Source organism: Pelecanus crispus, chromosome 1, assembly GCF_030463565.1.
Source record: "Pelecanus crispus isolate bPelCri1 chromosome 1, bPelCri1.pri, whole genome shotgun sequence".
Classification (NCBI taxonomy): domain Eukaryota; kingdom Metazoa; phylum Chordata; class Aves; order Pelecaniformes; family Pelecanidae; genus Pelecanus; species Pelecanus crispus.
In genome coordinates, this window is record NC_134643.1 from 211,540,014 (window position 1) to 211,557,261 (window position 17,248).

At 37.5% G+C, this 17,248-nt stretch overlaps 1 protein-coding gene across 4 annotated transcripts in view; it reads right to left on the minus strand.

Moving 5' to 3' along the window:
• Positions 1-7,424: 7,424 nt before the first annotated feature.
• YAP1 (Yes1 associated transcriptional regulator) overlaps positions 7,425-17,248 on the minus strand; it is a 90,986-nt gene continuing 81,162 nt past the window's right edge. For all 4 annotated transcript variants that reach the window (XM_075707889.1, XM_075707881.1, XM_075707873.1 and 1 more), the window contains 3 exons: positions 13,584-13,714; positions 8,298-8,410; positions 7,425-7,663 (listed from right to left, as the gene is read on the minus strand). In XM_075707889.1, the coding sequence (XP_075564004.1) occupies positions 7,425-7,663; positions 8,298-8,410; positions 13,584-13,714 (483 nt within the window). The remainder of the gene's footprint in view (positions 7,664-8,297; positions 8,411-13,583; positions 13,715-17,248) is intronic.

The window sequence follows — 17,248 nt, forward strand, 5'->3', positions numbered from 1 at the left end:
TTCACCCTTCGTTTCAGTTGTCACCAATGCACTCACTTCAATAACGTGGCCATCTGTTAGATGTTAGTGACGTTAAAAATAAAATGCAAGCAAATGTGAAGCCAGTTGCCACAAAGAGACAAGTCTACCAGACATCTTCACGTCATTTGAAGCGAGACATTTCTAAAAACAGCTGAGAAACTCTGGCCTCGTACAGCAGTACAGGTGTGCTTCCTTCCTATTTTCATGAACCTCACCAGACTTCGCTTTTATTTTCAAGGTGATGATAAAGCAAAATCCACATATAACAGTAAACTTCACAGGCAGACATGACAGTTGTAAGGAACCTGAGCCTCACTGCAATCACGGGTTTTCATGTAAAACCAGCTTATTTTCCAAGCCAGGGCTAGCACACGGGTACGAGGAACTTGGACACTGATACTGCTGTTTGGCTGACAGGTTTTCTAGCATTCTTGCCACTAAGCTGTAAAGAGAAGTTGCTATTTCTCAGTGATCTGTTGGTGCATATTACGTTCAGATAATTCTTAGAGGAATCTGTATCTATATAAAGATTAGCAAATTTAATCCATCAAGTGCCTCAAAGGACTGAGTTAAATGCCTGTGGGTTAAACTCTTTGCTACTTGAGCAAGAATGCAGAGAATGCTAAGAGGAATGATCTCCGTCTCTCTTGCTATTTTGAACTGGAACCAGGTACATGTTTCAGTGTCTAACAATAAACATGCTTTTAGGGAAAACTCTGGGGTATTTCTCATTGTAAGCTCAGCTTTCCCTGAACATTACTTCATGCTCAAAAGGCCATTTTAATCTTGCATTCAAGAAAGATCCTGATAGGCTGTTAACAGGAACAAAGACCTTTAAAAGGAGAGTCATGTCTTAATTTTGGTTTTTCACTTAAGACATAAAGGAAGTCACGCAGTTTTACATACTGGTGTATATAAATCTAAAAGCCAGGGCTTTAAAGCAGTTGTTAGAATCCCGTGTGGGTGGGGATGAAGGTGGTGGCAGGTACGGGCTGCAGCAGCAGGGCAGCTTTAACAAGTGCAGCAGTTGTCGCCTCTTGTAGGCACGGGAGCTTTTCTCAGCAGCAGTCCAAATCTCCCCTGCACAGAAAGTGTAAGGCTTTGCTTTTGCTAGCAGCTTCTTGGACTAAACAGACATCTGTAGCCCCTTGCAGCCTGCAGGCCACAGGCTGAAGGCCACTGGTCTAACCAGAAGGCATCTCACAGTGACTGCCATTTGCTGTGAGGTATCACCACCTAAATCATGCAATTTCTTAGAAGTATGGGTCTAGGATTTTGCCATACAGCCACACAAACAGTATCTTGTTTTAACTGTACACTTTGAAAGTCCAGAATTACAGCTCGACTTCTTGGAGGCCTCCGGGTCACACTCGTCAACAGCGGTTGACGGGTATGAAAGAATAGTATCGCTTGGTGAAGTCTGGAAAGGGTCACTTGTCAGTCAAGAGAGCCGAGACGATTGCATTTGCATGTTTAACAATGAAACTTTGAGTGAAAGACTGAATAAACCCATCAGCTTTTAAAAAAAAAAAAAAAAATTACTGCTGACATCAGGTTGAGATGCTGGTTAGGAGTCCTCCAGCAGGCACAGTGGCACTGGCATGGGGACACTGCGCCCCTGCTATGACAACCAGCAGCAGAAATCAAAGTAATGAAATAGGAAAGCTGAACTTTTCCAGTCTCTGGGAAGTCAAACCAGAACAGGAATCCATCATCATTCAAGAGATCATGCTTGCCAGTAACCATCCTGTAACAGTGGTCAGGCAGCAGGTTTGGAGTCAGACTAATTTCTGCATTATAAGACTTCGAACAGGGTAACAGTAGAATTCTGGAGAGGAGGAATTCTGCTCTCCTTTGGGGACAAACAACACCTAGCGCTATGGTCCCAGTCTTTAGGTGTTAGGCAAGCAAAACTCGCAGATGGTAAATACGATAAATAATTTAAAATACACTAGAGTAGCTCAGAAATAACGTGTAAGGGAGAAGGAGAAAGGACATTTCAGGTGAGATACAGCATACCATTTTTATAGAGCTCTATTTTGCTGCTGCACAACATCAAAGAAAAAGCCTCTCGAGCTGGCTTTTTTTTTTCCCCCCTTTGTTTTTTTGAATCATTTGCTACTAAAAAGACAGGAAAATCCAGAAAAATTACTGTGCCTCTCATGTTCTAATACAAGCTATGTTAATATAAAAAAATACTATAATCAGAGTGACTGAATTCATTCCCATATAGAGAAAATAATACCAGTCAGTAACAGCCTACATCTGTAGCATTCACTGTTACAACGTCTGCATTAAAGAGAGAGAGATGTCAGGAAAAGTAAAAAATCATGAGTTTTCCACAAAAACCATTGGGCAGTTTTGTCAGATGTATTGGTATTTATACGCTTCTTATTCAACATGCTTCCTCATTTTTTTTTTTCTTTAGAAAACATACTGGCTTGCTTTGTTTAAGAGACCTTAAGTACTGGATATGGTAGTTGGTACAAAGCTCTACCCAATATTCTCAAGACAGTTTGGTTCTTCAGTTAGTATTGGTTTCACCATTTCATGTAAGCCAAGATTTTTCATGCTGTATAGATGTCTTCCTGCTTTGATAACATCTACATCTTGAAGGTGCGGAGAACTACTGTTAGCAATAGTAAGTGGTGACGACAAGGGGCAAGAAGCACACCTTTACTCTTCAACAGGAACATATAAACTATGGATGCCGATGCTGTAAATAAAATCGATGGCCCCACCTTATCTCTGAATGAACCTCCAGAACAGGAGGTGCTAGACAGATCACAGCCTGATCTCAAATAATTATTTTGCTAATGACCCTAGGTGAAAAATGTTTTTTTTTGCTGACAACTTGCGCATTAGCATAGGGAAAACTCAAAGCTTCCTTGGAAGCATACTATTTCTGGCTTACTGAAACCAGTACTTTTTATTTTTAACTAAGTGTTGAAAATATTTCAGAAAGAATTGCCAAGTGAGCATGGAAACACCTGGACCAGATATCCCGCCTTGCTGTACTACAGTCCATTTAGGGCTGCCTCAGAAGGTCACTCATACTTCAACTACTGCAATATGTCACCATCTTATAAATGGGAGAGAGCGGTATCAGCGAACAAAATTGTCATGCCCTGGCACTGGCTTTCTACTCCCAGGTGCAAGATGTGATGTTACGTTTAAATTTAAAGGATCTGAGTGACTAAACCTAGCTATGCACTCATGAGTAGAAGACAAACTGATAGAAGCATTGAGCCCTGGACTCAATAAGAAAACACGCAACTGTACTGAATTTCACAGGGTTGAGGCACTTCAGTGCTGAATAGTAAGTAGCAACTCTGGAACTGCTAAAATGCAAATAGCATATGACTTCAGCCATCAAAAATTGCACTACATTAAAAAAACACCTTTCAGAATTTCTGTTTTACAGAAGGTCAAAATTAATGAATCCTGTCAAGATTTTTTTAAACTACAATCTTCAGACACTTTCAAAAGGTATGTCATTACATATTTCACAATTCATAAGTCAAAACTTGGAAATGAAAATAGTGTGTCTTTATTGATAGTCTGCCACAAATTACTGTATAAACTTAGAGTTAGCCAAGAATGGATCTGCTATGTGGGAAGATCCTGAACGTTGCAAGCGTATCTGCAAAAAGTGGATGCTTTCTTATAGTAGACAACAGATGTTTTGTTACCAGCTCTCACTACAGTGAGATATGCAATTAAAGTATTGTTTTACACAAACTGTATGAGGCTCAGTAGAGTCAGTGTCTCTTCATTATTGAAAACACACAGAGACATATATGTTAATGTTAAGGATTCACTGACTTCAGCGGGACTCCTTTGTCTCTTAAGTGAGCTTGTACACAATGTTTGCAGGACTGGAGTTTATGACTACAAAAGCTGTGACAAGGGGGACGAGAACAGACATACTACAATAGGAATTCCAACAACTCAATGCATCCGTCTCACTGAAGGAAATCAGTATCTTTACATGCTATTCAATGTTAAAAACAAACGAAGATGTTTAAGCACAAAGTATATATTTATACCAAATAAAACAACTGAAAAAGTATTACATAAAGAAAAATAATGTAACAGAACGTACTTAAGTACCTTAGTCATGCTTGTATCTAAAAGTAACATTGGTAACTAATATATATAATTTTAGACAAGGGTGCATTTAAGAGTTCTCTAACATACAACATTCTAAATGTGGAGAGTATTTTTTTTCCAAGATACAGAAAAAAAAATTATTTTACACAGGCACACCTGTTAATTTGTATTAAAAAAAAACATGCTTGTAAGTGAAAAGGTCACTTTAGTACTAATTTACCAGATGTGTGAAAGCTATGTAGTATTAATCATGTTGAAATCATCTCTTCTCCTTTTGCATTGGTGAGCGCCAACACTGAATGGTACAATATTTGATCCATATGGTTTACTGACACTGCAACCTGTTTCCAAGCAGTAGCCCTGCCCAGGTGTTGAACAGCACAGTACTGTACAGCCCCATCTGTCTGCATGTAGTGTATTTATAACTAAAAGCTATTACAATTATTACAATGATTTCTGTTTCAATATATACATCAGTATAAAATACTACCCAAAACTTTCGCATTTCAAACAATTTTAACCACTTCATCAAACAATGCATTTTCAGAATTAAAAAAAAAAAAAAAAATCCAATTTAATGTTGATTGCCAACAGTACAGTATCTCTATTGTATGTTTCCTAATAAATGAGAGAACGGAAATGTATTAGAATCAATTAAAATAAGTATCACAAAACAGAATTAATGTTAGAGCAGTTCAAGATTCCCAGTTTGTCAGTATCTACCCTAAGCAGTGCTACCCAAATACAGTATAAGCCATTTAGTGTTTCTACAATGAGAAGAAAACATTCAATATTAAAGCTGTGACAAACACACAAAAGCAAGGAAAGAAAATTTGTTCTGTACTCATCCCTGTTGTAGCAAGGTACAGCATGACAGGAGTTTGCACTCAGTGCATCGTATGTGCTATTATACCTGGATACAACTGCGGAAGACAACTGAAATGGAATCAACTAAATTTCCTTGCTGTTGTGGTTTTATGTCAGACCATTCAAGTTATAACAACTTAGTGTCTTTTTTTCCTGAAGGGAAGAAGAGAGAAGAATTCATAATGAAATTGTAAAAATGCTACTAAAATCCCTATCTTGGACACAATATACTGCTTTAGGAGCTACTGTGTCATTGCACAATATAAGTGGCCTATTTATTGCTGAATTATCAGTGTAGCAGAATATATTTGTCATTGTGGATGTGTTTTGAAAATTGGCATTTTAAAATCTGCCTGTATTCCATAACAAGCCACAAACAATTTTCTGTATTTCAAACACTAATATCCTTACGTAAAGTAGTAAATGTACATTTATAGTGGCAAATCTCAAATCTCTGCCTCTGCTGCTTCAGTTTTTATAGTGAGACTTGGTTCAGAGTTTTCATTCGTTACATTAAACAGAACTATTTCTGAAGCATTAAAAAATCCACATGGTAATAGTAATATGGGGTTTGTTTTGTTTTGTTGATTCATTCCTAACTTGAAAAATAATCCGTGTCTTTAAAAAAAAAACCACAAAACAAAAAAACCCAAAAAGTCTCTCCCCAGGAGAAGTCCCTGCTAGCTGAGATTTTTTTAAAACCAAGTTTCACACTTACAGTATCTTTATAGTCATGTTATACAACCTTGAAAATAAAGGCTCATATTGAGAATGGTGACAGGCCCTTAATTACAGAGGTGTTAACTGGTGACACCATTTTTCATCAGAAAAAAAAACAAAAGCCCCACAAAACTTCATAGCTTATACTGATAGTTTGATTCATGCTCATTTTGTTCATTTAAAAATACTCTTTGGAAACTGTGTCAACTCCTGCAGACAACTTAGTGATACATCTTTTCCTGTTAAAATAAAGATAATTCATATTCACCTCTACCCCATGCTAAGCTCTACTACTAATATACACTTCATTACCTGCTCATGTCACCATCTAACACATATCTTTACATTCTTCTACATATAGTGTCCAGGGCTTATTTTTCACCAAAGAGAATTTGATAACTACTACACTTAGGAGTTTTTCTCAAGGATTTTTTTTTTTTTTTTGGTGTTCTAGCCTTTTCATTGCAACTTAGAGTGATATTGCTAGTTCAGACTTTTTCCATGCTAACTTAAAAGAAACTTTTCATAAAGTTTTTTTCCCATTAAGGATTTTAAAATCTAAACTCACTTAGATATCAAAACTGAAAACCAGAAGAGAGATTAGATGCGTCTGTCATTTTAAAATGGTTTCTGCTACTTTAAAATGCATTTAAAAATTGTACATACGACACTTAGGATTCTAACTTTTACATTGCTGCAATCAGATTCTAATTCAAAATCTTGCAAATAAACATGAAAAATAAGCCACTGGTCATGAATGATTCTAATGATTACATTCAAAGCTAGCCTTCAAAAAAAAAGTTACAGGCAAAACATACTGGTTTATGTACTCACTAGCTTATCAGGCTACAATAGGCATGTTTTAAGTATAAAAAAGCAGACAATTCAGATTTAAATAAGACTATGTGAAATCAGAAAACCCCCTTAGATTTCACTATTTTTAAAAAAGAACACCTATAATTACTTCCCATCCTACAGCTACAGTTAAACCAACTAACAAAAATAATCAAAACTATTTTTGACAAACAAAGTTAGGCTAGAATATGTGGCAACAATCAAAGTTCATATATGTTTCTATGTAAAATGACTCATGATTTACTATAACATAAAATATGAACAAGAGCACTTTGTGACTAATGAAAGAGCTACTAGTAGAAACACTTAATGCCGAACAGTCTTCAGCCCTCCTTTAAGTCATATCTCCAAATCAGTATTGACTTCTTTTGACCAGATACATCATTTTTGGCTTGTCACCCCAGTATGTCATGTTTTACCACTTGCCACAGGCAGCAGGAGACAACTAGCTGAGCAAACTACAAGCAGTGACATGCAGAAATTAACTCTCAAATCTGAGTACTTAGATAAAATGATATGCAAGCGCACACTAGGACAAAAGGAATGGCATTCGTCATCCAAATAGGCTCATCATCCCTACCCACCCCCCTTGAACAGTAGTTGCAACAGCAATAGAAAAAGATCAAGATGTCTGTTCTTCAGAGTCAACTGTGGAAAAAAGTCAGCAATATATAACAGCAGCGATGGACAAGGAAGAGCAAAACGAAAGAATCTTGTTGAGTATTTGTTCATTTACTTTTTCTGAACACCAGCCAGTGTGCCACACTGGCTTGTTCTGAACTTCAGATACAGATGTCCTATTCTCCTTAGATCCTTCACAGATTTAGAATTCAGTCTCCCTGAGGCCCCTATAACCAAGTAAGAAAACTCTCTTTATCTAGCTTGGTGGCTGCCAAGACAGATTCCATGTCATTAAGGATGTCAGAGCTCAAAGCCTCTTGCAGACTTGGCATCAGTTCTTCTCCTTCTATATTCATCCCATCTCCTTCCAGTGTCCCAAGGTCCACATTTGTCCCTGGAATGGCTTCAAGGTAGTCTGGGAAACGGTTCTGATGGGACGGTATGTTACTTTGGCTGATACTGTCACCTAGTTATAACACAAAGCAAGAGGCATCTTAAATATATTGCAAGTACCAAACCCACAATTTATCAGGACAACTGGTTAGAGGTTAATCCTGTATCTCTTGCATCATACAAGCAACACGATTCATAGAAATCCATCACAAAACCCAAAGATGACTCGACTACATGCAGATGTACAAAGAACATGCCTTTGTTTCAACCTTTTCACCTACTGACCCAAATCTCCACAGATCTTTGATGTCATTTAGTATATTTTAATTTTTATGCTTAAAGGAAAGAGACAATACTGAGCCAAATATTGTTTTGGAGCCATATTAGCAACACTGGATGAGGTAGTACTATCAGCTCTGAACAACATCAATTAAAAAAAGCAAACAGACACTCAAATGCCATATAACAACAGCAGTGACACTACTTATAAGCAATCCCCCATCCTCTCAATAGAGTTGATTACAAGTATGTTCTTCACAAATCTGACTATAATATTTCTATTCCAGAAATAGAAGAAGGTAGCGCAACAACTGCGGAAAGTATCACAACTTCTCAGAGTTGCTTGTTTTCATTGCAAAGGGGCTGAGCATTTGATGGACACAAGTATATTTGAAAAACATGCATTAAGGAGGTACACAAAAACAAACCTGTATCCATCTCATCAACACTGTTCAGGAAGTCATCGGGGGTTCTGGGTACACTATAACTGCTCATGCTAAGTCCACTATCTGTGCTTTCATCTCTGGAGTGATATGTTCCACTGTAAGAGAAGAAAGGGAGCAAAAAATGAGGGTAGAATACTGAAGAAATTCAAGTAAATGCTTGTTTTTGAACCAATTCAAGGGCTTTGAAAACAATTCTGTCACGAGAAATGCTCTATTCTAATAAAAAACTGAAGCCTTTGTGACACACCTGGGTTTTATTTTATGCAGACCTTTTCCAATTAAAACTGTATTATTTAGATTCAATTTAACTTGATGAAAGCATACTTAAGCAGCTTTAAAAAACTGCCTACCTGCGTTCTGCATAGTTTTAAACTTTTCACACCCACCCACAGCTAAAAACCATTAGAAGCGTATCACAGATAGTCCCTAATGATTATAAAAATAGTAATAATAATTGCATACTCTTTCACACTTCTATAATGTTAAAAAAAATATTTCTAACTACTAATGTCCCCTTGTTTAATCAACCACTGAAGCGTATTTTTAGGTCACTACTGTTATAAATAGGAGCTATAGTTCGAACTTCTTTAGCAATTCTTCAATTGCTTCCCACGGTGGCATTACTACTAGTTCAGTCATATTGGTCATGGCAAGAAAGCGCACTAATATAAATCAAATACTGGTACAGAAGCCATCCTGTAAACAAACCCTGTTCAGAGCCATCTTGTTGACTGAACAGTTAATAAAACAGTGATGGCATGGGGCCTTACATGCATTTTCTTTCTTACTGCCATCTTACTGCCAGTGGAGTAAGCAAGACCAAGAAAGCTGCAGGGGGAAATTTCTGAGTGGGGGGGAGGGGAGGAGGAAGGCCAGTGTATTGAGTAGCGAGGTTTTTGTAGCAGGAGGGCTGCAGGGTGGCCTCTGTGAGAAGACACCAGGAGCTGACACCATGTCAGACACAGCTGGTTCCAGCAGGCTCCAAAATGGTCCTGCTGCTGCCCAAAGCTGAGTGCATCAGTGACACTGGTGCTACCTCTGTGATAATGTATTTGTGAAAGGGTAAAAAAACCACTGTGCAGCAGCTGGGAGAGAGGAGTGAGAATATGTGAGAGGAACAGCCCTGCAGACACCAAGGTCAGTGAAGAAGGAGGGCAGGAGGTGCTCCAGAAGCCCAAGCAGAGATTCCCCTGCAGCCCATGGTGAAGCCCATGGTGGGGCAGCTGTGCCCCTGCAGCCCATGGAGGTCCATGGTGGAGCAGATATCCACCTGCAGCCCGGGGAGGACCCCACGCCGGAGCAGGTGGATGTGCCCTGAAGGAAGCTGCAGCTTGTGGAAAGTCCACGCAGGAGCAGGCTCCTGGCAGGACTTGTGAACTGTGGAGAGGAGCCCAAGCAGGAGCAGGTTTGCTGGCAGGAACTGCAGTCTGCATAAGCAGCTGTAGAAATACCCCATTACCTCCCTCCCCCCTTGCATCTCCTAATATCCAAGCTTCACAAAATATTTTCAAAATTTCTATTTCTTCAGGTTGTGGTAGCATTCACTGAGAATCCTTACTGATTTTCCAGCTTGAATACTAAATGAAGACCAACTTGACTTACTGTTCAAATTAGCATTTAAAGACATACTGATCCTTCTCATAATGTGCTCATGAAATATATAGCGTATGCCTTTTTGTCAAGTATGAAGAACCAAACAGATGATGGTTGAACAGCTATTCAACATCGGATGCCAGTAGAATGCCATCAACCATGAATACATCTCTCTAAGATTTCACGATGACATCTTTGCCATACAAGAAAGAAACCTAGCATTTCTTTATAGTTAAAACAAAATTTTTTTTTGATGGATTTAAAAATAGTATCACCACACATTTCATAACAATCCTAGTAATTAAGCTATATAAAGCTGGTGTGAAAAAAATCCTGGTTAGCTTTGTGGGACAAAATACTAAAACCAGAACTGAGACTATGCTGAACTAAATCACTCTAGTTGAGAAGGCTTTTTGGCTACTGCTCTCACACTTGGAATGTCCAGCCCTTCTCTTCAAATCACTCCTTAATACACATTTCCTCTTTCTTCAACAAGGATTTCTTCATTTAGTAGTCACACACACACACAAAACTACTGTGTGCAACTAAACTGCATTACCCAAAACAGAGTGGATGCTTCTTTGACTAATATTTGTTAAAATACATGTATACAAAAGAAGAAAGCCCAATTTAGGAGTTAAACTGAGAATTACCGTCATTACCAATAAATATCTAATAGACAAAAATATATAAACAGAGTGGCAAACCAAAAGGTGAAATCATCTAATGAAGTCTGCATTGCTGGATGTCCCACTTAAAAAAATAAAACATACTACAATGATAGTAAGTACCGAAGACAACAGGCAGAAGATTTGACTATAGAAATGAAAACCCTACCATACATTTTCTCAAATTGCTCCAATATAGCAATTATCTTCTGAGATTTTTTGGATGTTCTGATTATGTAGACAGTGGACAATATTCAGCTACCTAAACTTTGGATATCCAATTTCAGTACCTAAAGTTAGGAGGACTGTCTCACCAGGAACTTTATATATACCCTATAAAGATACAAAGAAGCATATCTCTAAGTCTGAAACTTAACATAAGGGACATCAGGGAGATCTTTAGGGCAAAACTATTGGACTGCTGTATCTAATTCAGAGACAGCAATGCATATCCACAAATGTCCTTTTTAAAAATCCCCTTCACTTACCCATATGCCAGAATTAAGTGTGGTGATGTACATAAAATTACCTAGAAGGGGACAATGCTCAGACCAAAATGCAAATTAAGATATCTTGAACTCAAGTCAGGTAGAGTTTTTAAGTATTTTGCGAGGGGTAAGGGCTACAAAAAACCCCCAGTTAAACATATTTGCAGCAACTAGGCAAGCAGTATCTTTTTGTACTTTGCAGTAAATAGTCCTTGCTAATTATCAACCTGCCAAAAATTTACAAACAACATGAATTTGCCCTTTCTAGCTTTTTTTCCTTTTTCTAATTAAAGCTAAAGATCCATCATTTCATATTTCACGTGTGTAGACACACAATGGATAAACTGCATTAGTCCATTGCCATGGTCATTTGAAACCTAAAGATGCATTTCTTTCAGGTCAGAAAACAGGTTTTGAAGATGTGAGGATTCTGCATCATTTAAGAACAGATTTCAAAATATACCTGGGCACTATGTATGATGGCAACAGCCTTCCAGAAATTCAAGCTAATATGTTACTATAACACATCAAGGCCACCACCTCTCTACAGTGGCTTCTCATAGGAGAGCAGGTCAGTTTTAAGAGTTCTTGTCCTTTTTATGACTTGGGACAGGGCCAGCACAGTTAAGGCTCACACCAGATTCCAGGATGAATTCCATAGAGGACAATCCCTCCCTCTAACAAAAAAAAAAAAAGTTTTCTAATCAGATTTGCCTGTGTAGGAGGTAAGTCTTCCTGAAGGGCTTACCCAAAACTTGGAAATAACACTTACTTCCTTAGGGAGTTTAACAACAAAACACCACTACTTTCTTCTCCCCGTGCAAGGCCTTTTTTTCAACTTGGTTTTCTCCAATATATACAAAGCACTGTGTACCTCGAGACAGAAACTTTTCTCCCGCTCTCACAGTAGCACACACAACAGTAGCACAGACAACACTTCATGCAGTAGGAGAAAAAGCTTAAGAGCCACAGATGTTATTTACATAACCTAAACTATGTGAATGACAACAGATTCCACTGGCAAGATGGAGGGTAGGTCCTTCCACCATCTCCACTGAACTTTACTAATTTTGAGAATTAGAGTGAGGATAGAGTACATGAAATGACGGAGAAGTCTCCTGGAAAAGGCAGAAAATGAAATAAACCTAAGCTAAGCTGATGGAATATCAATAACTGGAAAAGTTACATACAATGACTGTACATCTTTGGAGATGAAGAACCTAAGTGTGAGATATCAGCGACATTAAGTTATTTGAAAGAATACAGGAAGGGATTTATAATTGCAGCAAAGGTTTACAAAGATTTTAACAGTTTTCAGTATCTAAAATTACAGCAGGTATTTAAGCCTGCCCTACTCCAAAACCATGTCAGTTCTAACATGACATGGACTTCTTACCTTACGAGCGGGTTTGAAACTGTATTGGTGGCAAAACCCATGGAAGTTAAGACTTACATTGAAAGAATAAAGATGAATTTTATGGGGTTCTCTACGAGTGTAACAACGTACCATTAAAGACAAGGATGAGCATGTTGTTATACTTCACGAGCACTTACAGTAAGCACCCTAAAGTTAGGCTAACATTTCAAGGTAACGCAAAAAAGTATTGATAAACTCTGACAGAATATGTAATTTTTCTCTTTTACGGTAGGGGATGCTTAGTTGGTATCAGTTTAGAATGCTGACAAAATATACTCCAAAAGAACTACAAAATTAACTACTCCAACTTAAGATCAACCTCTTGATACTGCTGAAACATTAGCAGATTTTTACTCCATTAATTAAAAGTTTAAGTGGCTTGGAGATTTGATTGTTTTACTGTTTTCATCTTTTCAGCATGCTAAGCAAAAAATACAGATACAACTCATCTCAAGCTGCAGCAGTTTCTCCCAAGTTGTAATGGTGAGTATGAAGCATTTGCAAGTTGTAATTAGAACAGTATTTCCAACAAAACAAACATTCCAAATCAGAGAGATTAAGGAGAAAGTTATATGAAAAAGACTAGTCTGGACTGTAAAATTCTGTATCTTGAATTAAAAGACCCACTTCAAAATAATACAGCATTTAAAATGAAACATGCCACTATTTGCAGACATAACATTAACAGAGTAAAAATACTGCTAAATTAAATACCTGAAGTGGAGGGGAGGGGTGAATGGAGAAACCTTAAAATGAACCTCAAGGTGTAGTCCTAAATGGGCCTCACAGTTCATTCGATCTCATAGCAAGCTATTCACAAATTCTTCTGAGTCAGTAATTTGAAATGACTGTTAGTCAACAGATTATGCAGAGGCAAACATGTTATGACTTTGAATAAAAAACCTTCCTACAAGTCTGAACAGACTACTTCCTCCCACAGGAGACAGCTTTTAATCCTCAACTTTTACTAGACTTGCCATTTAAGGAAAGTTTCATTTACAGCTGTGGCTTTTGGCACAGACAGATGTTCAAAATAAACTATTACATGTACCAAACAGAATTTTAAATCAATTTTTTCCCTCTAGTAGCTACTCCTACAAACCTGTTAAGAAAGGGATCAGAACTATTTGTAGTCATTGTTCTCAGTTCCTGAGACATTCCAGGAGATGACACGGGGTTTTGAGATCCACCGTCTTGTTCCATTGTTGGAAGCTGGCTACGGAGAGCCAATTCCTAGAACAGGGGGAGGAGGAGAAAGAAAGATCGTATTAGGCATTTGAATGCACTTTTCAGATACATTAACACATGGCATTATAGGTAATTGATGCTTTTACTGTTTTCAGTTACAAGATTTAAATTAAATTAAGTTTCTGAAGACAAAGCAAGAATTTTTACTGGCTTCAATGGTATTGGAAGTTCCACCAGTCAAGCCCAATATTACAGAGACTTCACTGTAAATGTATTTATGAATATAAATATCTGTATGTTTACATAAATCTCTTCTAGTTCACTTCAGTATCCTTTTGCTATGTCTATTCTTAAGATCAAAAAAAGAACTGTTAACACTATCTGATGTTTAAGATACTAGCTGTCTAGCTCTGCTGACGAGCATTTTTTCCCCATTTCTTTTAAGTTCTGGTTTAGTCCCTGGTTTCCTTTTTACCTTGCTTGTTTCATTCAGCAAAGTTTGAAGCCTTTCCCTGCAAGTTCCCATTCACTCTTCCTGTTTGAGGCATGCAGTTTGAAATTTCTGCTTGATCAAATCAATGATTTGTCCCATACATAAATCTTAAAGCTCTTCAAATCCCTAGAAATTTCTTAGTGAACCTAAGACACTGCACTTCTGAATTTAGAAACCTAGACTACATATATAATTTTTACATATCTGACTGTGCACCAACTCGAATCAATTCATCCATAAAGCCTGTCGTTACTATTTAATAAGTTTTAACATAAAATATGTAAAATTAAAGGAGGATGGAGATAAGCAGCATTTATGTAATTTCCAGGGCTCCCTCTCTCCCTTTTTAAACAGGTAATCCGTGAGTTACACGTGAAAAATACAGTAATTTTCTTCAAGCACCTCTCCTAAAACATCATGAATGGCTCACCGAGTCTGTGCTTTGTTAATGTAGAGACTGGTGAAGAAATCTATTGACTATCTTGTTACCATTATTAGTTGTACATGATTTCCAGGCTGTGCCTGGGAAGCTAATCTCAGGCAAAACCAATCTTGTCAGTCTTGACAATACTCAGTATTTCTCACCTGTAAAATGAGAGGTCATCCATTCTGAATTGTGACTGTAGACTTTTTATATATAAAAATAATCTTTCTCCAATTCTTCTTCAAAGTGTTTTCTTTTTAAAAAAGTCTACGGTTATTTTATTTTCCAGCAGATTGTGCCAAATATTGAATGCTTCCCTACCACCTGTTTTTTTTCCTTTTCCTAATCTGCATTTGCTTCACTCCCATTCCTGTGGATTATTATTCTACATATTCCTTTAATACCAAGTTTCATGCCTTGTACTAGAAGGTCTTCTCACTCCAGTTGATTAGACCTTTGCAGACAGTGCACAAACATACCATTGTTTTTTGTGTTCGTCACACCCAGTTGCCTACTCCAAGTAACACCAGTCCTCTGCTCCCCACCACTTACTTGGCCACTGTTCTAATAAACAGTAATAATACTCCTTCTCCTCATTTTCAGATCACAGGATGGTAGGCACCTTTTAATCATTTCTGTAGGCTTATACATATGATTTTAATTTGTTTATGTAATAAAAACAAGTGCAAAGACTATATAATGAGGTCTTACTTCACAGCTAAGTTTACAAACTTCTGTCAGTCACATCAGCCTTGACACAAGAAGGCTGATATACAGGTGGACTCAATCATTTAAAAAAAAAAAAAACAAACCCAAACCAAACCCAAAACCTCCAAGGAAAAGAAAAAAGGTTTTATTTCCTGGAATGCTTCCCAAATGGTGATCTCAAGAAGGTAGAAGGTCTTAGAGCAGCCATCCCAGAGATGGCTCAAGAACTGCTCACTCACATCACAATCTTTATGCCCTTTCTCTGGAGACTAGAATTCTTCCAAATGTCACCTGAGACTTCCCTTCTCTGAGAAATGACCTTCATGTGATGTAGCTACTTTTAACTAATTCTATCTTGCTATTTGTCCAATGAAAGGGGGGGGGGATAATTTGATTTTGCATCACTGCTTCTGGAATCTTTTCAGCCTTGGGTTCATACCTGGAATACAGCACACCTTCCTTCCCACTCTGACAGCAGAGCTGCCAATCAATGAGTGCTCTGCTCTTACGTAGCTACAACTACGTGGCTGTGGCAAGAATGCTCTGTCCTTTTCCCCTTCCCTCTTGCTTTCATCTGTGTTGCATTTTTATTTCCTTGGGCTGCAGACCCCAACTAGGATGAAGAGGAGGAGCCAAAAGTGCCAGCAGCCTGAGGAAGAAGCTTAATCACACACCAGTGTCCCAAAGAGTGATGATAAAGCAAAACCAACACAGAGTCATTTCTGTATATAAAGCGCTAAAGTGGCATTGTATCTCATTGTGTGGTAGGCCTGGTCTTTCCAATCAGCACTGCCTTGTGACGTGGGGGGAGGGAGGGAGAGAATGTCCATATGGGTCCCCCTCTTCAAGAGCTACTGACACCAGAAAAGAAAAAAACCACAATTTTCACTTCTGTACCTTAAGAAAGTCAGTACAAAGGAATAAGCAATTTGGAAAAATGGGAAAGTTACCTTTGTATTTTCTAAATCCTTAGAGGGTTGGTGAGATTGAAGTTTCATCAATTTATGAACTTAAATAGTATGGTAAAAATAAATGTAGCTCAGATACTAGCCAGCTAAAAAAAAGAAAAGTCACATTTCACTGAAGGCCCACAAAAAAGATATATATTAAACCAGGAGAGAGAACTGTATTTTGCCTATTCTTTGGCACGTACAACATACTGAAGTAAGTCTTTTTAATATTAGTACTACTTTTATCCTTATTTCAACAACAACAGTGCTAAAAGTGCAAAACTACAACTGTTTTTAAACTATCTGTAAGTGGTATTAATGCTACTTATTCAGGAGGCAGAACTACACCGCTTCCCCCTAGAAAGAATTTTATTCCATTACTCATTCAAGTAATAAATTTATGTCAATCTGGGAGTCTGAAAGAGAAAGGAATTACCAAAAAAGACAAGCTATTCAGAAACAAATACAGAGCAAATTTTAATCATTCCATAAGATAAGCAGTCTTCTAAAAGCCCTAAAGAGAGTAGTAAGACTAATTTTCCTAAAAGGTGTGTGTAATGGAAGCTAAAGTTGTGTTGCTTGAAGAATGATCCTTTTATTTCTTCTTCCTTATGAAACTGATTTCCAGTAAAAAAAGTTGTACGTTTCCTATACTTAAAAAAAATGTATGGGCGTGTACGAGCCTCTCCCAGCTCCAAAGAGAGTAATATGAACTCTAGGCTTTTAGTTCATGCTTTAAAATATATCCTTTATTAGAAGTATTTAAAGTCTGGAGGCAAAAATAAAACCATGACAAAATCCTGGCTTAGATATCTATAACTTGATCTCATCCTATCTTTGTGAGTATGTCAAACTTTTTTTTTTTTTAAGTACCTTTGGGAAAATAAAAGCTTAGCGTTCCTATTGTTAATACAAAAGCCGAATTTTGGTTATTGCATAAAAGACCAAAATGATCTGTCATCTTAAGCAAAGTAATTTTAAAAATAAGGTCAGCATTGTGTAAT